General features: G+C 38.4%; 1 protein-coding gene across 2 annotated transcripts; it reads left to right on the top strand.

Moving 5' to 3' along the window:
* The first annotated feature begins 4,560 nt into the window (after positions 1–4,560).
* socs5b (suppressor of cytokine signaling 5b) lies at positions 4,561–19,460 on the top strand. Of its 2 annotated transcripts, none has more exons than XM_015052045.1 (2): positions 4,561–4,614; positions 17,588–19,460. In XM_015052045.1, exon 2 carries the CDS (start codon positions 17,625–17,627, stop codon positions 19,290–19,292), a length of 1,668 nt encoding a protein of 555 aa, XP_014907531.1. In that variant the 5' UTR covers positions 4,561–4,614; positions 17,588–17,624; the 3' UTR covers positions 19,293–19,460. The 2 variants fall into 2 exon arrangements, with proteins under 2 accessions (XP_014907531.1, XP_014907530.1); XM_015052044.1 differs by lacking the exon at positions 4,561–4,614 and adding an exon at positions 6,330–6,836.
* The last annotated feature ends 3,728 nt before the right edge of the window (positions 19,461–23,188 follow it).

The raw sequence follows: 23,188 nt of genomic DNA, 5'->3' as shown, positions 1-23,188 counted from the left end.
CATTTAATTTTTCTAGCATTTTTAAAGACATTTCTCAAAGGTGCCAATTCTCCCTGTTGTTTTGTTTCATATGATTAACTAAAGCTTTAACGTTGAAGGTGCTTCTTCTCTCTGTCCCAGCCTGTGTTGCGTAACGGTCCTGTCAGCAGCGCTGATCACTGCACGAGGAGCGGCCGAGCCTCTCGGACAGTTTTGCTCGCTTTTGTCATGTGAAGGTCCCCCCTCTCCTCCTCAGGATCAAGGACCGAAGTGCCACAGCCAGCAATGCATTCTCCCATTGATGCTCCTCTTTTCTCAATAAACATGTTTCCTGTGTTAACAGTCTGGCTTTGGGTTTGGTTAATTCTGCAAAAGATCTATCAGCTTCAGGAAATGAGTGATTGCAACTTTTGCTGTGATGATTCCTGGAAGTGCAGATTTTCTTGTTCATAAAAAGAAAGTGGGCAGCAGTTAATTGGTGTTTTACTGATAAAAAATTTAAAAAGGGCTACTATATTTATAGGTGAAGTTTGCATGTTTTTCAATGTGTGCATTGGTTTTGGTTTAGTTAACTGGCCACTAATTTTGTGCAAAAACACAAAATTTGATCACGTACTTTTGTCTAGTTTACAGTGCAAATATCTTATTACACTTGAAATAAGGCAAAACTAACTTACAAGTAACTTTTTAGCACAATATAGAAGTTTGTTCTAAGTCAACAATTCCTTAACATTACCTGCCTGTCCATTACAAATATGCACAAGAGTTTGTTGATTTTCTGCTAATGTTGAAAAAACACAATTTTGCATTTACGGTGTTTCCATTAAATAAGAAACACAATTAAAATCACACATAAATATCTCTGTTCACACAATAAGCCATTAGAAAACATCCAGCGCCATCATCGTTCTACCACTTCCTGGTGTCTTGTTTGTTGTTTCTGCCAGCAGTAATATCCAATCGTTGATCATGTGACTTGTGTGATGCAAAATGTTTTTCCATTGCAATTTTGAAAATTACACAAATTGTGTGAAATTACATGAAATTATACTAATTTAGCATAATACTAGCCAAAAAACCCGTCTCATCCTTATGCAAAAACATTTTATCAAAAAACGTGAGCTTTTTCAAAATAGGTGTATTTTCATATAGTGAGATTGTTTTTCAAAATTTCAGTTGTGCAATTATATGATCAATGGAAACGCAACTTTAGATAAAAACAGAAGTATTACTTTCACTTAAAACAAAAGTGAAAAAACTGTGCCAGTCAGACTGGTACTTTTATTTATCAGTATTAATGAATTATTGACTTAAACAAGCTCCTATGTGCTAATGAAAAGCTACTTCTGAGTTAGAACCCTCTTATTTCAAGTGTTTAAAGATATTTGCTCTAGAAAACAGACAAAAACACTTGGTAAGTTTGTGTTTTTTGCAGTGTATGCAGCTCCAATGTAAAAGTGGATGTTCTTGAGGTTCATGTGATAAGTGCAGTTTCATCATTTCTCTGACAGTGAGCAGTTAGTGCTTTGCCTCCTGTTTCGAAATTCTTGCTTTCACCATCTGCCTCAAACTCAACACTTCCTACATTGATATGTAAGAGTGATATGCTGTGGCAGAGTGCATGTATCACGGCGTGCATATGATGTTTCAGTGCTGGAGCTTTCTTTACAACCCACACACTCAAACTGCACACCTGTTTTTAGGTTTCAAACGATCTTATCATCAGCTTGGTATAGTCAAATATTTCTGATGGCGACCTGTTTATTATTCCTATTTTGCAGGATCTCTAAAATAGGTTTACATGTTTACCATGACAATGATAATTATAGCCTAACAGGTGGGCTTTATGAGATAATTGGAGCTCAGATGATGGAGTGTAATTACTTTGACCTCGGTTCTCTCATGTACCGCGTTAGAGTATCTGTGAATATAATTTTACAGACCACATTCCTGCATGTATCATGCAGAAGTAAGAGCCAGGTTTATGGTTGTTGAAAAGCATCAGAGGAAACTAATAAAAACATATCCTGCATTTACACTTTAGTTTTTTAAATTTAAAGAAGGGTCATTGTCAACTCCTCAGATTAATTTAGTAATGTTTGTTTATTTACAGTTCAAATCTACCATTTGGAAAGTTTCAATCACTTGTGCTTTTGAGTTTTCCTGTGTTTACTTTCTGTCCTTTCAACCAGAGCCGGCCCAAGGCATAAGCAGTGTGTGCAGCTATGTATGACCTTTTCCTAGGCGCTGCAGCAAAGTTGGGTAGTAACTTTTATGAAAAAAAAAATAATAATTTTAGGAGTTTCTCACTACGCTGTACTTTTTACTTTTACTTGAGTAACTTCACTATGAAGTATTTCTACTCTTACTGGATTTTTTAACCAAAACCTCACCAGACCAGACACAGACACACACCTGCAGTTTTTAAGTTTCATAAGTTTTTTTTAATGAAAGAAACTAATTTTGAAAAATGTTCTTTTGCCTGATTTTTTTTTTTTTTTTTGCTATTTATATGAATTATTGTCATTTAAGTATGAAAAACATAATTTGATTACATGTAGCAAATTAACTCAGTTTTTTAAAGTTGGAGTTCCATTCTCTTTTTTCAGTGTAGGCAGATGAAAAATAGTCTTCTGGCTAACTCTGGCACAGTTACAGAATTGCTATTAATATGCACTGTCCCTATAATGACAAATAAAAAATGTAAATGAGAAAACATGCCAAGTTTAACCTCTGAATGGCTGAAAAACCAACAGGAAGCTTTTGAAGTGGTCTAGTCAAAGACTACAGTACAAAAACACAAGGTCTTACCTCGTATTTTGGTCTAGTTTCCAGTACAAATATCTTAATATACTTGAAATAAGACAAACTAACTTAAAAGTAACATTTTAGCAGATATAAAGTCAATAATTCTTTAATTTTGGTTAAGGAAACTTGTTCCATTGGGAGATAAATTAAGGTATAACATAGAAAAATGTCTTGTTAGAAGTATGGAACAAATACTTTTTCATAAGATTTTGCAGTATAAACTTAAAATCAAATCAAGTTTACATGGCATGACCTTAAACTGAACTTTCATGTTTGAAAAATCTCTAATGTGACTGAAGTAAAAGAAAAAAAAACGTTCCTCTGAACTGAAATTCCCCAGTGAGGTTAGAAACTTATTGGCAGTTTATAGCAAATGCTCGATGGCAGTTGTTGCTGCCAAGGAGGACACAACAAGTCATTTGATTTAGAGGGCAGCTACTTTTCTACATATTGCCTCGGAGCACCTTGAGACTTTCCTCTTGTAATAAGCCCTGGCGGCTGCAGTAAGAGGAGTGTAAATATTAAAATCCCCTGTGACAGGAGATAAGATCATAGAGTACAAAATAAAGAGAACATCCATAGTAGTTTTACATCGCATCACTTTTGTATTAAGCGGTTCTGTATTCCTGCTGAACAATATGGACTTTAGAACCCTTACTTATTACAAAATGGCTGCTGAAATATCCTCTCTAAACAGATATCCCTTTGCACTTTGGTTTATTCAAGTAACCAGATTATTTTCTTGGTTTTTTTGTCCAAAGACAATCCTGATTTGGGATTTGTAAAGTCCCAAAACCAGTTTCACACACCGTCTGTGGTATAATGCATTTCCTTTTATCTATTAAAATTTACCTGAAAATGTTTCCATCCTAAAGCCACAAGATGGCGACAGGAGCTTTGTTACAACAGCAGACCTCTAGGAGCTCTGCGTTAACAAGCTAACTATCATTCAAGTTATTTCTAATGGTATTTATGAAAGAATAATGTTAGTTATGGTGTATTTGCTTAAATTAGATATATTTCCAATATTTAAACCTATATGTAACCCTTCTTTGTCCGTCTCAGGTCCAGTAGGCTGACTTCACAACTGACACACTCAGGCTCACTGTTTATATTCCATCAAGAGCTAAAAATCAAATAGTTGGTTAACATCAGTTAACAACAGCTAACGGTTGTAAAATTAAACACAGCTAAAACTCACAGCATTAATGATGTTAACAGTTGAAAACATATACAAAACATGGCAAAATTACACACTAAATTCTGTGTATAAATAAAATATGTGTTAAAATGTAATACTTGTAAAGTATTACATTTATAAAGTTATGACCAATAGAAAATGCTGTCAGTTGCTGGTTGCTATGGTAACCACCAACCGTCAAGCGCAGCAATGTGAGGAGAAAATAACTTTTTGACCAAGCAAAATTGATTTAAAGAATAAATAAACCAATTCTTACCAACTTCACATCTATAACATTGCTAAAATAAAACCCTGTTACATAGAAGCTAAAGCGTATTTTAGATCTTTAATCCAAATTGCATCTGATCTGGATCCAGATGTATTTCTATGCTAAGTGAATACACAGGGACAAATGTTAGCTGACAGCACTAATTATTTTAAATTTATTTGAAGGTGGATTAGATGCTTGCTGCAATAGATTAAAGATTATTAGATTGCTCCTTCTGATGGTGAGGGTCAGTTAAGGTGTCTTGGAAGCATTTGTTGTTTGATGATTATACATTTAGAAATGCATTTCTCAATTAAAGTTTAAAAATAAATGCAGTGTGAGACCATAATGCTGCTAACATTGCCTCTGCATCAACCGGGTGAGTTATTCTTTTATGATGGATGATTTGGAAATGTAACAGCATTTCCAGAGAGAGATCTGCATTGAGACTAAAATAGTGTAAATTACTTCTGATGGAGAAATTAGTGCTAATCCAATTTCCTTTTTCTTTTCTTTCATACACACAAATCAGATCAGTATTAGTGAGATGTGGAAGCTGATTTGTTCTGACCACTGGAGGTTTTTCCTGCTCTCTACCTCGGCTCTGCTCAACTACTAAATAATACTAAAGTATTTCTACCTTTATGGATTTAGACTGTTTCTATGACGGTGTATTAGGACAATTAAAGATAGAAAAAAATAGTAAATTCCTCCCAAAAAAAACTCTGAATTTTTCAGATTAATCTCAGAAGTTTTCTGAGTTTCAATAGTGGAAAATTTTAGACTTTTGAATTTTCATCTTTTTTCTAGAAAATTTTCAATTTCTCTAACTCTGATATTTCCATGTTTCTTCCACAAAATTTCTGAGATTAATCAAAAAATTCTGAATTTTTTCTAGAAATTTTTTTCTCACAAATGTCCACATTTTTTCTAGAAGATTTCTGAGATTAATCTCAAAATAAGATGGATATGAACGACCATCTTCCATGTTTCTGGTGACATCACAAAAGGTAACTGATCAGAGTTTTTGACACCTATTTGTATTTCTCACAAGTTTTTAACCAAATTCTTATTGCAGCAGAATGTTGCAAAAAATTCAAAAAAATCTGGTAAGAATAAAACACACTGAATATTTTTTTTTGTTCACTCATGGGTGAACAAAAGTCTGCCCTCACCATGGCAGACTGAAATGTTCAGATTTTAACAATTATCACTTATTTTCTGGTCTTTAAGATGATTTTGCAGAAGTGCTGTATAAAATAGATGTATTTTAGATGCGGTCACATTCACAGGAGTATAATTATAAGTATTATTGTCTGAATATGTATACATAAAAAAACAGATTTTACTTTTCTCAAATGTCTATTTTTCTGACTTTGCTTTCAACAACAACAGAATATGTCAATCAGTTAGCCTGGACTGTCTGAAAATTATATTACCCTGAAATGTCATATATTTTATCTGTCCAGCAGAGTATCCAAAATAATGTTCGTCCAATTTCGTCTCGTCAACAAAAACTCGCAGACATCTCATCATGTCTTAGTCATCAATGACACGTCGTAATTTTTGTCATTGTCTCGTTATCATCATGCAAAAAAGGTTGTCAACAAAATAATTTTGTTATCGTCATTATTATCAAAATTAATGCTGTTGTGGTGAAATTATTTTATTTAATAAAATAACATGATTACAAAATATCAAATTCAGGCAGATTGGTCGATCACTGATTTCCCCAAATTAAGGAAATCAGTGCCGATAAATTGTCTGGCCATAATTTCATACATAAAAATAAGAAACATATAAAAATAGCAAATAAAAAGGATGCATAAAGTTGGAAAAACCTGTTTTAAGAGAATTATATCAAAATACAAATTTTAAATATTGACTTTTTGAAATGTATTTGATTCTTTTATTTTGTGCCCCCATGAAATTAATTGAAAAATAAAATAAAAAATTAATAAAGAAAGCAGAACTGAAAATCCTGGGCGCACCTTGGGGCCCCTGGTAAAAGTGCCTTAGGACCGCCCCTGTTGGCATCAACCTCGGCCTGGCCTGGATATGCAGGAACCAGCATCCCCTTCGCCGCTCCACGTTTCCAAGTAGCAGCCAGCGCAGAGCTTCCTCCCCCGTCTCGCACCCATTGGTGGCCGGGCACGCCTGAGTCCAGCCGGTGCCGGGGCATTCCCTATCCTTGTGCTCCGGAGGAAGTAGTCACCCCAGCGCGGCCCTCCATTGGCCCGAGCCGCTGTCAGTCGAGGCTTCCTCACGTTGAGCCCCGTCCTCCTCCCCGGCACAGTTTCTGCTCAGACAGCCGTCATATTGGTTGCTCCAGGCAGAGAAGAGGAGCCCCACCATGATGAGGAACGGGCTGTCGCGGCGGTTAAAGATCAGTTTAGCGTTCAGATCGATCTGACCAGTGTTTTTAGGGATTTACTATTTATTTTTTAAAAATATTCGGGATGATACCATCAAGAATCAGTGTTCATTCTGCGCTTTCGTCCGACGCCGTGGTCCTCTGGGGGGATATATGCCCGACTTTTCTTCATAGCCATTTTTTACAGACAAAGAGAGCCGTTGAGTAGGGCTTCCAGAAAGAGACGGGTAAGTCACTAATTCAAGAAGCAACTCACCTGTCTAACGTGTCACTTTTGTTTCCTTGACAACCTAAAACCACTCTACACCGGCCTGTTTTATTTCTACATTTTTCTGTCGATAATTGTCACAAGCTAGCATGCTAACCTCGCTAGCTAAAGCTAACTAAAATGTTAGCATTTCCAGAATAGAAATTTCCTAACTGTTAGCTGCTAAGTTTAAAGCCTGTTTAGGCCTTGAACGGGGCTGTTTCTATGCGTTTGTCTGAACCGATCAGGCTAGTTTGTCGAATGTGAGCGCCGATAATGTTATCTTAGGTCTGTAGCTACATTTAGTGGTGTGCTGGGACTGCTGTCGGTCGTTAACGGGTTAGCAGCTCCGCTAGTTTGGTAGTGACAAGGGGAAAATGGGGCCTCCAGAAACCCGAAGGCCTCCCTACGGTTTCTGTACACCAGCTATGATCGCATAATGTTTTTTTATATACGTTTTTACAGACAATCGGGTTATTTATAAAGCACCAATACACAACATGAGTGATGTCGGGTTACTTTACGCGACAAACTTAAATGCATATCTAGTTGCATGCAATGCAGTCCAATTCAGTCCAAATGTGTTTGATTTAGTTAAAATCATTCCATTGCAATTCGGTTGGATTCACATTCATATCAGTCCTATTTATATTACATCAGTGATTTTAGTTATTTCATTCAGTTAGCAAAAGTATAGTGCTGCAGTGAATCTGGCAAGAAACTGGGATTTCCAGGCACCATTTTTTTTAAAGCTCAGACTTGCAAATGCAGATTTGAACAGATGATGCATTTTTCTTTTTTTAATCCTACTCTCAGGGTGGGTTGATGTTTTTAGATGCTCCAATTGCTTCATGTACAAGTTTTTACAGCTTGTCTTTTGACCAGTTTAATGCTGAAAAAAGGGCATTTTTACCTTTGTTTGCAAATTTCATTTTGTATTCCACAAATGTGTGCTTTAAACCTCAAATTATGTGTACCAACATACGTAAAATGAAGCCCTAATCATTTCTGCACTTCCAACTTAAAAACATCAACATTCAGAGTGATCACATGTCTTTATATCAGTTGAGAGTGCAATTCCAAGTAAAAACATCAAATGTTTTAATTACATCTTCTACATGAAATGTGATATTGGAAATTGTAACATCAAAATATAATGAACGTATGATATTTCCAAGGGTTGGTGGTCACAGTCCTTCACAAATAGTTAAGATCCATCTTTAAACACAATTGCAACTGAATATTTTAACAGTTCAAACACCAAATATGCCTTAATATTCATTAGTATACCCAGTGGAAACAGTGTTGGCACTACTACAGAAGCTAACATCTAAAGTCTTCCTTATTTCTGCCAATCTGTGCCAATGAAAATTAATGGCACTCCTGGATTGGCTGCTTTGCAAATGTCAACAATGGTGTGAAAAGTATTTCTACTTGCTAAACTGTATTTTCTTTAAAATATTTTAGATGTACTTTATGGGGAAAAAAACTGACTCTGCTTATTTTCTGCAAATAATTTGGAGTTGTGTTCCACAGAAAAATTCACCAATATAGAACCTCAAAGATCGACTGTTCCTGCTTTTTATTAGCCTTAAGTATATTTTGAGTTTGGTTGGTTTAAATGTGATTTAATTTGAAGTTAACATACCTTTCGCTACATAAAATCCATTTGGATTTCTGCCCAAACTGCATGTTAACACATAACTCGCACACATAAAAAACTTGGGTTACCCCAGTTGGTGATTGTTTAGCTGCTCATACATAGCAGTTAATAACAAAACCTTACAGGATCTGTCCATACACTCTTAATTTGAGGTATTTCCATGTTTTAGGCCCATTTTTTTTCCTTTGAAAACTTTGGGACAAGCATTTGTAAACACACTTAAACACCAGTGGACTCTCTTCACACATAGCAGTTTAGAGTAAACTCAAAGTTTTGTTACATGTAAATTAGCTGGATTTTATGTACCACTTTTCTAGTCATACTGGCCTCTCAAAGCACTTTACACCGGTTAAGTGTAAAGTGTTTATGTTCACCTGCTCTGCCCAGGTGAACATAAACATGTAGGGACATGTTTTTTCTTCCCATATTCAGCAGTTTTTTTCTTCAGTTTAATTTTTCCTGAATTCCACTTTTTCCATTTTTCTTAACTTGTTAACCCCAATAGTATCACTGAACCACAACATTGCAAAACATTTTTTTTTTTGCTGTAGAACATGACTATTTGTGCAAATAAAAGGATCTCACATGTTTTAATGCCATTCATTTAACTCGACACCAAAATGTATCTCATAATAATGCACAAACCTGCAATTTCTTTTCCCCAAGTAAATCATTTTTTACTGATTTAGTTGAATGTTTGAGAGTTAGCATGTGTGACTGGCTAGCTTGTGTTTCAGTGATGCAAGATGGCATCACTGAAAATGTTAAAACTTTTAAATAAAAACAGTTTAAATGTATTGACTAACATTTGTGTCAGTGGATTATTATAGTCAACTTCACTGATTATGTCAACAAATCGCTGCAGCTCTATTTGCGCTCAAACAGCCAGACATGCTTTTATGCCTCCTTTCACTTTCTCATTGAAACTGATATGGAAAATAGAGAATTGAGGTTTTTTTAATCCAGTGTTGCATCTTCCACTTCAAAGAGTGATTATTTGTTTTTGATCATTGATCAGGGCAGATTGGGTGTAAAATATTTGAATTCCAGTCAAATAATTTTTGATGCATCTTTAATCAGCTCTGATGATCGGCAGGTCAATAACTATTTTTTCTTGTTGATAAAATACATCAAAAATAACTCTATTGTTTTTTTTGTGTGTGTGTGCTTAAATGCATCCACCAACTGTAATATGTGAAATAACTGTAATCTTTCCTTTTACTGAAGCAAAATGTTCCTTTAGAACATTTTACTACTAAAAAAACAGAAAAATATTTATTTTAAGGACATAAAGTCTGTAGTTGTCGCTAATATGGTAATTTCTTAATTTGATTGAAAGCTGTTGCCTCCATCAGGGGAACTAACAGCACTTTTTTTCTCTTTATTTCAAAACTTGGAGTGGTCCACCCAGACCTGGAAAAACTTCCTTTTTAACTCCATCAGATTCAACCTCGACCATTAGCTACGACTGGGTTTAGTGAACTTTAAAGAGACGAACAGAAGCATCAGGCTCGTTTTAGGGTGACTTGACTCTTACTTGGTAAAAACCACCCTCTTGTTCTACTTTTTGCTTTGTGCAGAGCATCTGAACCCCTGCTTATTAAGAAACGATTGCTTGCTGATGGTGTGGACTTTAATCTGATTTTATCCAGTCACTAATGTTTGACCCTGACATAGTGTAATGTGGCAGCTTGCTAAAATTGCCATCGCTGTAAACAGCTTTGTTCACTTCCTTCGCTGCCGTCACCAAACTACAACTCTATAACGGTAAACTACAATTCAAAAACGGCACAGAAAATGGACGTCATCATTCAGAACTTCTCCTTCTGTTCACTGATTGGCCCAGGATGAAATTCATTTGGAGAAATTGAGATTAATGGGAGAAATCCTAGATGGAGCACTGAAGGGAAATGATAATCCAGAGAACTTGCATGGGAAGGGAAGGGAATGACCAGACTAGCTAGCTAACTAGTATCTCCAAACAAAATTATTTGCTGTTTATACCCAATAAATTAGGAATGCCCATTGTTTATATGGAGACATGTTTTAGGCTCAAATTTGCATTGTAGTTTTAATTAAATTGTTTTATTTTTAGGAATCTAACCAAAATAAAACTATGCATTTGAAATATTACACACTATTTCTCTACATTGGACTTTTTAAAATATTAATAAATAACTTCAACTCATTGGCTGACAAAAAGACGACAAAAATATCATAATATTTATATCTTATTAAATGCTGCAGAAGCAAATGGAGCATCTACTTTCGCAGGTGTATTTAATTTTTTTTGAAAGATTAACAAAACAGAAGGTTGTTTAACAGGAGTATTTTGTAATAATACACAGAGGGAGAGAAAATCGTTCACATGTCCACCTGCAGCATAAAGCACACTTTAAACTCAAAGTAGAAAGTTTCCACCTCAAGGCTGAAAGATCTGATTCTGCTTTCAGAAAATATTGAGCTATGTGTCCACTGAGATTAGATCAAATGAAACGATGATAATCTACTAATATGAAGGTATTTTAAGTTGAATAAAATGTTTTAACATGTTTTAAGAGTTTTTGGTTATTATATCAATTTAAATAGTTTAAATAAAATGTGAATTTATTAAAGCGACTACTGCTGGATGAGATTTCCATGACACACACAATAAAAACTAGATGGTTTACTCCGGATGTTTTTCTTCCATCTCGTGTATTTGTTAAAAAATAAAAACGTTGGGGATCCGCAGAGCTCTCATTAACTCTGGCGTGAGCAGGGAAGGCGTTTTCCCTCCCTGAATCTCGTCTTTTCACCAGCCCTCTCTTAGATCGCTGTGCTCCCAGGAGGAAGGGCGTGTTGGGCCGTTGGAGAACAAAAGTAGCCTGGTTCAGTTTCAGGATGGCTCAAACTGGATGTGGACCGGATCGGGCGACGAGTTCTGTGGCTGTTGGCGACCGTCACGGTTGTTTAGGAGGAATCGAACGATACCTTTCTCTGAGCGTAGATGTACGTTGACAGAAACGATTTCATGGTTGTTGTAGATTATACTCCATTCATAAAGTTGTCTTAAACGCCAAAAGGACGACAGATTGTTGACCACGGCACCGGAGTTCCTCGGTTGTAGTCATGAATTTGGGAAATACTAAAAGCATCATATAATTGGTGATTAAAGCAGGGGTGTCCAATGTTCGGCCCTTGAAATTATTTTGTTCGCCCCTGAACACAAGTCAAGATGACAACAAATTTGGCCAACAAAATAAAAAGCAATTGATGACACACACAAAAAAATTGGAAACTGTCTATTTTTCTTTGTACAGGACAAACAAAGCCTTTATGTTTTATATCTTCAATGACATCTAGATTTAATATATTTTTTGCTTTTAGTTAACTAGACCTCTCACAATAAGCAATAAATCAATTAATCGCATAATAAATTAGAACAAACTCAATATTTTCCATTTGCACAATTATATGATCTTTTATCGCAATAACTTCTGAAACGATATGAAATGTGTCATGACAGACCTATTGTTAAGCAGGTAAAACTAAAAAAAGGAAGAAACCCCCCAAATAAACTCAGTTTTGCTTTGTTTATTTAATGAACTTTGTGACCTGCCAGTAGTTAAAATTTGCCAGTTTTGGCAGCCGGGGCAAAAAGCTTGGACACCACTGCATTAATGTACCATTGCAAAAAAAAAAAAAAAAGAGAGAGAGAGAGAAAGAAAATGAGATAACGGACAACTATTTTTTGTCTTTTGTACAGACCCAAAAATCTGATTTTCATTTTTGTTGCATTTAATGATTCTTAGTGGTGCAACAATTGCAGTTTTCTGGCCGATCGCCCGTTACATTACATTTAAAAGCCTGACCTGCCGACTCCAATTTTTGCTGATACACTTTTTCTTTTTGTCTGAAATGTTGCTAAATGCTGCAAGAAAGTTGCTGAGTTGGCAACAGTGGGATGACCATTGTTAACGTCAAATGTGCAGACAAGTAGCCTTTCAGTCAAACCTCTCACAGGTAGATCAGATCGGCTTCACAAGTAAATATTGGCCGATCACTTATCTACCAAAATTTAAAAATTGTAGCTGGATAGGAAAAAAACTAATTGACTTTATTTGACCTTCCTATCAATGGTCAATCATTAACAGAAGGGAGATTTGGACCAATTTGATTTGTGTCTAATTGGTGACTGTCTACTGGATGAGATTCTTCACCTGGATGAGAATAATCTGCACATTTTAGAGCTCAAACATCCAACTAGAAGATCCACTTCACATCTGAACGTCCAGGAAGAGATTTGGTGCTGAAAAATCGTCTTTTTCTGACCTTTGATCAGGTTGGATCATCCGCCACAAATCCTTCCTGCTTCTTCCAGTCAACGTCGTGCTGACCTCAGTCTGTTGCTGCCAAAGCCTCTTAAAACTAATCACCATCCCTAATTATAAAGAATGAAACCATCCTTTTCTACCAGTCGGAGAAATCTGTAGTTCATTTTGTAGTTTATGAAAATTTATGTTTTTTAGTGGGAGTAAATCTGTTGGTATCAAAGCTGGAGTGAAAAAAAAAGAACATATCTACAAATATTTTGATTAGTGTGAAGATTTCACTTAATCCCGCATTTTTATGCTTGTTTGATAATCAAATAATTTCTAGTTTATTAAAAGAGTTCAAAGCTTTATCATTTTGACACATTTTGATTCCTGGTCATTTTCCTTTCTTTTCTTTTTCTTGAGCAGACCTGCATCAACCAGGCTGTTTCTCACCAAACAGACTTCTGGTTTTCCTTCAGCCCTGACCTCTGGATTTTGATTTTAATTTCATATTTTTCAAACACCAGACAGCACAAGAAAGTAAAAATGTTTTTCAGATTGTTTGCTGGAAGTCTTAGCTCTGTATCCAACAGAATCTCAAGGAATTGCAAGATTAATCCAGAGCATAGGTCCATAACTTATCTTATTTTTATTAAACTCAGAAAATGTAGTTATTGTTTGATGCAAGGCCAACAGTCAGATTGACTTGCTAATCATTGATAAGAATCAGTCGAGAGGAAAGGTTGTTGAATTCAATCTGACAAATTAGTTGGTCCATCACTAATGCTAAGGCCTCGTGGGTTTAAAAAAAAACACCTTTATTGAGCACAGGGTTGAGATTCAGACCATGAAGATCTGCTATTGGACTTATAGCTATCTGTTAATGAGTCAAACGCCAAATATACCCTTATATGCATCAATATGCAGAGCGAAAGCCGTCAAAGCCAACATTTAGTGTCTTATGTTTGTTCTTGGGGAGTTCAGCCAATCAGCTGCTAGGAAAACCAATGCTGCTCCTGGATTGGTTGCTTTGCAAACCACAGCTCATAATGTGTGACGTAGCATTGCGGCCAGGTATTTCTACATTTTCTTTGAAATATTTTAGATATTTTTAATATTTTAGATTTGTTCTATGGAAAAATCTGTGACCAGTGACTCATCATTAAATTGATTTCCAGTTTATTATTGTTTGAAACTGCAGACATATTAAAATAAAGTTTAGTTAGCAACATGTAAGCTACAGCTGTACCTGGAAGCTATAACTTTGGTGTAGTTTCTATTGCTTTTTAGGCTACTTTCATTAATATCACTAGATTATTGGCACACATTATTGGATCTTGTCGTTTCAGCAACCAGTTCATCACAGCGTCTTGGTCAGACAATGATTCATTGTTCTTAATTTGATTATGTCCGATTTCTATTGGAGACGGCACCAGTTAATGTTGCTAATTTAATTGTAAAAATCACAAAATCATGACAAAGATCAAACTGATTCGTTGAGCCTGCCAGAGAATAACGCGGTTCTGTGGCAGCAGAGGGGATTTCAGTCAGTTTAGTTAGCAACATTCCTCTGTCAATAATGTCTGACCCTTACATAATCTGATTACTGGGCTCACATCATAGCTAGTGTGGCAGACTGAGCCATCACTAATTACCAGGAGATTGTGCTCTTCATCCAAAAAATAAGTTAAAGTCTCATATTTTACTGGATGCATTTGATCAAAGCACACATTCACCGTGGCATCGCCTCGTTAAGCTGCATGAAAGTTTATTTCCATCCAGATTTGAATTAATTTTTAACTGGAGTCTTGCAGAGATGATGCAAGAGTCGTAGCAGCTGTGCAGATTTCTTCTCCAAATCTATCCAAACAACTTTCAAGTCACTTTTAACTCGACTCAAAGTAGTTTTTCTCTGTTTCTATTTACGTTGAATCCATATTTTGCTTTTTTGTTTCCCATTTAAAAAGTGCCTAATACCAGTTTAAGGTTTAGTAGGTTTAGATTTAAAGGGATCATTAATTTATTTTCTGCTTGCGGATTTATCGAGCCAGCTGGATAAAGTTTTAATGTCTGTGAAAACACCTCAGAGGTTTTAGTGATGAAAGTTAACAATAACATTACTGGAATTGCATGGTTTTTCTAAAACACTGCAGCTTTCCAGTGCAATTCCAAAAATTTATTGAATAATTCAACCTAGCGGAAAAGCAGATTCCCCCACCCCCTCTCAAATATTAATCTAAACACGGCTTTTATTAATTAATTATTGAAAATACCTTGTTAAAAATGTATTTTTCATCTGAAAAGCTCTGCCTCTCGTCCTTTAAATATTTGGATCGACACCAATCCAATGCAACCTGGAAGAAAATAGATGGATGATCCATGTTGCTATTTATTTGTTGTGTAAAAAATAAGTTGGTCAGCTTTAATCAATATTGTAGTAAATTCTCCCCATAACTTGGAGGAATTTATTGTATTTGTGTGAGAATCTTGCATGACTTGATGCCATTTTTTGGGAGATCCTTATTTTGCTCTACTCTAAATTTTTCATTGTAGCACTTTTATAAAAAAATAATCTTTTGGACTTAAACGCCAAGTTTTGAAATTCTGTATTTGTATGCACCACTATGTCACTGTTTTTAATTCATAACGATCAGTTTTATCATTTATATCTTTTATCAAAGATGTTCAGATATTTTCCCTGGTTCTTTCACTGACTGCAGCAGAGATTCAATCTTTCCCAGGTTCCTTTATTTATAAATTATATTATTTTTTTTAAAAAGAGTTAAATTATATTAAATACGAGTGTGTTGCTTTCAGTTCTGCTGTTCTGCCATCTTGTTTTTACTCTATATTTAAAGCATGTTTTAGTGAACACGACCTACCTGACGTGATCAGTGGTTATCAAACTTAATTTGAAGGTTGCAGAAACTTTGCTCCTTTTCACACTTTGGTTGCAACAAATTTCTTGCGTATTATTTGACAGACTCACAAAACAGTGACGTGGAAAGACAGGATGTTTCTTTGTTGTTTTGTTTTTTTGTTGGTTTTTTTTAGCCTCTAATATCTGGAGATATTTCTCACATGCAACTGATCTGTTGCATGTGGAAGACAACTCAAATCCAGCCTCTATTTGTTTCCACCTCCTGACAGATTTTCTTCCACTGCAAAAAAAAAAAAAGATGAATAAAAGCATTTCCACATTATGGTTCTGCCACCACCGTGTTTCACAGTGGACAAAGTGGTTCCTGCAATGGTATCAGTAGTGGTTCTTTATCTACATCTCTGTCTTGTCATTTAGATGGAAACTATGTACTTGATTTATTTATTTTTCTTTTACATATTTTAGACTTGAATAGCTTCACTCATAGACTAACTCCTTTTAGCACAACTTCAACGCAGCAAAACTCTTTTACAGCGACCAATCAGATTGTTTTTTGACGCAAAAGTTAAACTCCAGTGAGCCAAGAGAAATGGCTTCACCGTTCATTGCTGTTTTTGCGGATGTCGCTTGTGCGTCAGATTTACTGGCGTACCAGAAACGCAATATGAAAGTTCCAACCGGAACTTTTGTTTGGAAAATAAAAAGAAAACAAAATGTGATTAATTATGTTAAAACGTTTAAATTAACACTTTAGAGTCTGTAACACGTTGAAATCCGTGCATTATTTTCCTTCCACTTTCCAGCTATGCACTAATTTGTTTGATTCATGCAAAACAAATAGTTCAGTAGTTGGCATTTTTTGGTAACTATATCTTTTTCTGTAAGTTTGCTACTTTAAGTTAATTTTCAATTAAATAAATCACTGTTTTTGAATGCCTTTCTAAGAAATCCCATGAACTAAATTCACTTCATGAGGAAAAATGTTAAAAGAACCGCTCCCAGAAAAGTCTCATCTCATTCCCTCCAAATCCCTGTCAAACCTTATTGGCGTTGAATGTCATAAATCAGCAGTAAGTGTGTGAGAAAGGGAGGGAGGAAGACGGAGAGAAAGCATGCAATTGTGCCCCGTCTGTCTGCTGTTGCTGTTGCAGGGAAAATTTCGGGTCAGGTCTAGACTGGCTCTGTAATACAGTACATACCAGCAGATCAGCTGTGAGCAGATCCCAGGTTCATTTATAGCCGTGGCCTTGTGTCTCTTCACGTCTGCCTGGCAACTCCTAAATCTGCTGCTGTTAAAACCACCACCGCTCCCCCACCCCTCAGACGCTTTGGCCCTGTTACACTCCAACCATGTCTAATTACTGCACACACAGTAGCCTGAGGAATGAAACGGAGGAGGTTCCTCCCTGGATCTTCTGTGCAGTTTAAGGCTGTTTTCACACCTAGTGGACTTGGTTTGATTGGGACCAAAGTTGCAACATTTGTCACATTTTCAGCTGCTGCTGTTCGTTTTCACACTGCCAAAGCCTTTGAAAAACCTGTTCCCCTCCTTGCCTGTGGGGGCACTGCACTAAGAACCACTGAAGGAAATGGCACAAACGCTTCTGAAGAAGACACTTTAACTTTCTTCTTCGGGAAATGTAAATAAATGTGGAGTAGCGTCAGATTTTAGCCATTGTAGAATTTCTCTTTATTGTTTTTTTGCAAAAGACGACGAATCACATTTTGTGGTCTGCATCAGATTTCGATTATGCATTCCCAAACAAATGCACAAATTTTCTAGGCAAACAGATTAAAGCGGACTAAACAGGGTTGATGTGAATGCACCTTTATGCTGTTGCTTTGGATAAATTTGTGAGTCAATCCGCCTCGTCTCCTGTCGTTCTCAGGTCCGAGGGGCTCCATTTCCTGACGACAGTGGGCAACATGTGGAGCAGCCTGAAGAGCAGATGCCAGACTCTCTTCCACAGCACGGGATCGGCTGAAAGCAGAGTAGAGGTAGAAACAGTCCAGTGTGTGGTGGATCTGGGTGAGGCAGGCAACGCGATCGAGGCCCGGGGCCCTGCCGCCGCCTCCGCCAGCCCATCATGGAGCCTCATGCCAGTGCCGGTGGTCGCAACAGGACGCCGCCATCATAACTGCGTATCGGACATCCCTCAGATCGTAGAGATCTCCATCGATAAGGAGTCGGAGGATGCCAGAGGAACATCTGGTGGTGTCCCGATGGCACGGAGGGACTCTTACTCCCGACACGCTCCGTGGGGGGGCAAGAAGAAGCACTCGTGCTCGACAAAAACCCAGAGCTCTCTGGAGGCAGACCGGCGTTCTGGGCGGCTGAGAGGCTGTGGGAACCGCCGTGACCGGCGTTATGGAATCAGCTCCATCCAGGAGATCGACTCTGGATCCGGAGGGCGGACCCTGAACGCTCGCTCGCTACGCCAGCGGCTGAGCGACACGGTCGGGCTGTGCTTGCCCCTACCAGCTCGCCGGCGCTCGCACCACAAGAACCCCATCAACTCCAAACGTAAAATCCACCTGACCGAGCTCATGCTGGAGACCTGCCCCTTCCCGCCAGGCTCCGACCTCGCACACAAGTGGCACTTGATCAAGCAGCACACAGCACCGGTCAGCCCTCATTCCTCCACCGCGCTGCTGGACGCCTTCGACCCGGCCCACCCATCACCGGAGGACGAAGAAGAGCGCCTGCGTGAGCGCCGCAGGCTCAGCATCGAGGAAGGGGTCGACCCGCCTCCCAATGCACAGATTCACACCCTGGAGGCCTCGGTGCCGGGCCCCTCTCTCTACAAACTTGGACCAAAGATGGCTCCCGGCATCGGCGAGGTCTCCGGGGAAGCAAGCACTGGCAGCGCGTCCGGCTCAGCGGGCGCTGCATCGTCGGGAGCTTGCAGGTCGATGTTGGGGGCTACGGCGGTGTCCCAAGACTGCGACTCTGAGGAGGACTCCACCACCTTATGTCTTCAAGCCCGCAGGCCGAAGCAGCGGCACGCCTCCGGAGACGGCCACCAGAGCCGGCAGCAGCCCGGGCCCTGGAAGGTCCACACCCAAATAGACTACATCCACTGCCTGGTGCCCGACCTGCTGCAAATCACCGCCCTGCCCTGCTACTGGGGCGTGATGGACCGCTACGAGGCCGAGGCGCTGCTGGATGGCCGGCCGGAGGGGACCTTCCTGCTGCGCGACTCTGCCCAGGAGGACTACCTTTTCTCTGTCAGTTTCCGCCGCTACAACCGATCGCTGCACGCCCGCATCGAGCAGTGGAACCACAACTTCAGCTTCGACGCCCACGACCCGTGCGTCTTCCACTCTTCCACCGTCACCGGACTTCTGGAGCACTACAAGGACCCCAGCGCCTGCATGTTCTTCGAGCCGCTGCTCACGGTGCCTCTCAACCGGACCTTCCCCTTCACTCTGCAGCACCTGGCCCGCACCGCCATCTGCCGATGGACCACTTACGATGGGATTGGCTCCTTGCCTTTGCCCCCCGCCCTGCAGGACTTCCTCAAGGAGTATCACTATAAACAGAAAGTACGAGTCCGCTGGCTAGAGAGGGAGCCGCCACTCAAGGTGAAATAAGACGGGCCGATTACAGAACTTCTTAGCCCGTTGAGAGGCCATACGGACTTGGCTTCCTTTCTATTGGAGAATAGAATCAAGTATAACAAGCTAAAGTTCATTCTAATCTCTGTTTTTGGTATTAACTTGCATCACTGAGAATACATGATTATATTCAGTGTAACGCTGTCTGTTGAGCACGTTTTTAAGCTGAACAGGTTCCTATTTTTGTGCTGAACGTCTGTGCTGAACCCCCACCATGACCACCAACCCACTTGTACACCTGCCTGCATGCCCCCCCCCTCTCTCTTCATACCAAATTACTACTATTTCAAGCTGTACAGTTCACTTCGTGCGTCTCTATTTACCTTCAGAAACACTTCGTAGAGCACCTTACTAGAGTGGAGAGGGCATCTGCAGGCGCCTCCTGTTATTTACGATGCACTTGTTGCCTCCTGTTTGCATGCATGAGATCAGCTAAGCCACTTTAAAGGTGACCTATTATGCTTCCTTCAACAGGTTAGGATAGATAGATCTATGGTCTATACAAAACATTTCCATTCTTTTTTTTTTTTCCACAAAATCATTTTTGGATAATGAGATGTTGCCATGCTCAATTCTGCTCAGAATGAGCTGATTTAGGGCGTCTTGTCACTTTAAAGAAGCTGCTGTTAACCATCTCCCTGGCCCCCCAACTCAATGTTTACACTCGCATGTGAAATGGCTGCAAACAGATGCACAGTTATACAACTGTGCATCTTTGAAAAGCAGAAGTGGAGCGTCCTGCACAGTCAAAAAGACCACAACAAGTGGTTTCTGAATAGTAAATTGACAACAAAACATACAGAGGTAAAACCAGCTGACCAGATGTGCTGGAGCGCTGCTTGGGTTGCTAGGTAGCGGCACAGTGCTTGTGGAATGTGACTCAACAATCTGGAGGTTTTTGAAAAGGTTCATTTTCCAGACACCATAAAACGTCTTTTGTTTTTTAAAGCGCTGGGTTGTTTTCAGAAGCAGCTGAGACCCAAATGGAAGTACAAAAACTTTCAAAATTAGAATTTTGCATAATAGGTCCCCTTTAAAACCTAGGCATAGGGATTCAGATCGATAAACTGATTTATTCCTGAACTTCTCTTCATGATGACAGTCATATCTTCACTATCTGTGTTCGTCCAACAGTCAGGAACTCTGCTGTCGTCAGCTCTGCAGTGTTATGTTTGCTACCTTAGTCTCTCGTCTTCAGCTGTTGCGTAGCCTTCATTCCCGCTTTCTTGACCCCAAAATCTCGTCCAGTCATTGCCAAGTTAACACGCCGCCAGTCGGCCATGATATTAGGAACGCCTCTGACAGACCCACCCTCATTCAAAGAGAAAATCCCACCTTTGACCCCAAGGGTTGTCGTGGGGCGCTGGGAAGTTAATCGCTGTAGCTTTGGGTTGTAACATCATCCATTTCACACGTTCCTGTCTCCGTTTCTGTGAGAGCGTTTAGCGTTGTGGCTAACCAGCGTCGCGTCACGAACACACCTTCAACTTTTTCCTCATCTTGTCTCCTTACGACCACAAACCTCAGTATTCTTTTAGGAGTATTCTTTTAGGAGTATTCTTTTAGGATTTTGTATGGCAGGCAAGCAGAAAGCAGCTCAGAGTTATGGAGGGATAGATTGTTTTTTGTTGTCTTTTTAACCAATACAAATCTGAAAAGTGTGGCATGTATTTGCCCCCCTGAGTGGATACGTTATTGCATCTCGTTAGGTTCTAGCTCTGGACTTTGACTAGACCTTAGGTCGGCAACCTGCAATTTCAAAGCTGCGAGTGGCTCTTTGGACCTTCCACAGTGGCTCTTTATAACTTTGGTTAAAAATTATAAAGACCTAACTAATGATTTAAATAAACATGTAATAAGAAATGCAGGTTTTTATTAAGTTTTTTATGCAATGTCCTCATTGAATTTGTACCAGTAATGATTTTATTTTTTGGAAATTAGGTGAACTTGTTTCTTACATCATTTTCCACCCCTCACAAAAAAAATCTCTTTGCTAAATTTTATGTTTATCTTTACCTTAAACCAGAAAAATATAGATGGTAGATATTATTTAATATTATAACTTCTCTTTTGAAAAAAAAGTTTTGAAACAAGTTTTCAATTCAAAAATTATTTACATAGCTGCCTGTATTCAATGAATACTTATATTTAATATAGATAAAAACTGATTTGAGAACGAGGTGCAACACAACTTCTGACTCTTATGGAAGAACTGGTTTTTATTTAGAGGTATCAGAATAAAAGGGGGCTGAATACAATGCACGCCACACTTTTCAGGCTTCTATTTGGAAAACATCCCTTCTCTCCACTTTTGTTCTGCTCCATTACATTTGTCTTTACATGCAAAATGTTGGAGAACGTACTTTTGCAAATCAAATTATAGCTCTGAGTCCAAACTGGTTTAAAGATTTTTCTTCTTTTTTTTTTTTTTTTTTTTTTAGCATATCCTCAAACATTTCAGGTGTGACTCGGCCTGAAAGCGCTGCTGGCTGCCCTGTCACTTCTGTAAATAAGTGCTACCTTTGTGCCTTTCAGTAGCCATCAGTCTCGTTGCTTGATAGTCTAAACCTGGAGCAATAGGTGCTTTAACTCGGTCCGCTCAGATGAGACCGGCCGAATAACCGTGAAGAGGTGCACGAGCTTTAAGCTCACTAACTTTCTTGCACATTAAAGATTGCAGTTTAGTGGTGCTACGTCTAATTAGGAGCTGATCGTTAAATTAGGTTAGTTTGTTACTGTTGTCACTCACTAATGCATGCATTAGTCTTTTGTCACATAGTGTTAGGTTGTTAGTGGGTCAGTAGGTTGCTGTTCTCCTGTAGGCATCGCTGTCCAACAAGTTCTGGTCTGCAGCTGGAATAACAAACGCAGTTTATCCTCTACTGCGAGCGCATTTTTAACCGAATAATGTAAAACCCAACAAGTATTAAAGAAAATACAGCAGCAGGGCTGTTTGAATTCACTGTGTTTTCCCAGTAAAAACCTGAGCTGCACGAGGAAACAGTGCTGGTTCCCCTAACTGTTCAAGAAAATGCAAAAGTGAAACTTCCTGGAACGTGTGAACATGCAATCCGTTTAAGACAAGTCTGGAAAACACTGTCTGTCTTTATTTAGTCAGCATCACACATGCGTTTTAATATTTTCCTTACGTTTAAAGAAAATGTCTGTGACCAAACTTTAGTCGTTTTATTATTACAGATTCGGATCAAATGTTTGTCTTGATCCCAGTCAGTCGGCTGATGAACACCCAAATAAATGGAAATAAGAAAGTTATATAGAATTAAATTATTCATCAGATTTACAACATTTTATTATGTTTTTAAGTAATATGTCATGTAAAGAGTGGACCGGACAGAACCAGTTTTCAGCTGCGGGACTTTTTCGTTTCCTCAGACACAAATCTGAACCTCACGCTGCATGTTCACACTTCCTCGTGTTCAAAGTTGTTGTGACTTTTTTAATGTCTGACACTTTGACGTCCACCGCTCTCTTCTTCATGGCTCTCCTGAGATGCGTTTATGAAAAAATCATGAGAATAAAGTCGTGATATTACAAGAATAAAGTTGAACAGGAATTAAGTTATACAATAATCAAGTCGCATTATTACAAGAGTAAAATTGTAATATTACAAGAATAAAGTCGAAATTTTACAAGAATAAAATTTACAAAAATGAAGTCGTATGAGAATAAAGTCTTTGTAATATTACAATAATAAAGGCGTATGATAATAGTGGTAATATTACCAGAATAATCTTACAAGAATAAAGTTGTAAATTACAATAGTTGTAATAATGACATAATAAAGTAATAATACTTCGGGAACTTCTACAACAAAAACGTTAAAATGAGGAATGCTGATCGTTTTGTGACGT

The sequence above is a fragment of the Poecilia latipinna genome, unplaced genomic scaffold (genome assembly GCF_001443285.1).
Source record: "Poecilia latipinna isolate Pla-1442-1.1 unplaced genomic scaffold, P_latipinna-1.0 Scaffold1083, whole genome shotgun sequence".
Classification (NCBI taxonomy): Eukaryota; Metazoa; Chordata; class Actinopteri; order Cyprinodontiformes; family Poeciliidae; genus Poecilia; species Poecilia latipinna.
This window is presented reverse-complemented; position numbering and strand designations above follow the sequence as displayed.

Bases quoted from the DNA above. Each gene is read 5' to 3' on its own strand.
- socs5b (XM_015052045.1), top strand. From the start codon at position 17,625: ATGTGGAGCAGCCTGAAGAGCAGATGCCAGACTCTCTTCCACAGCACG.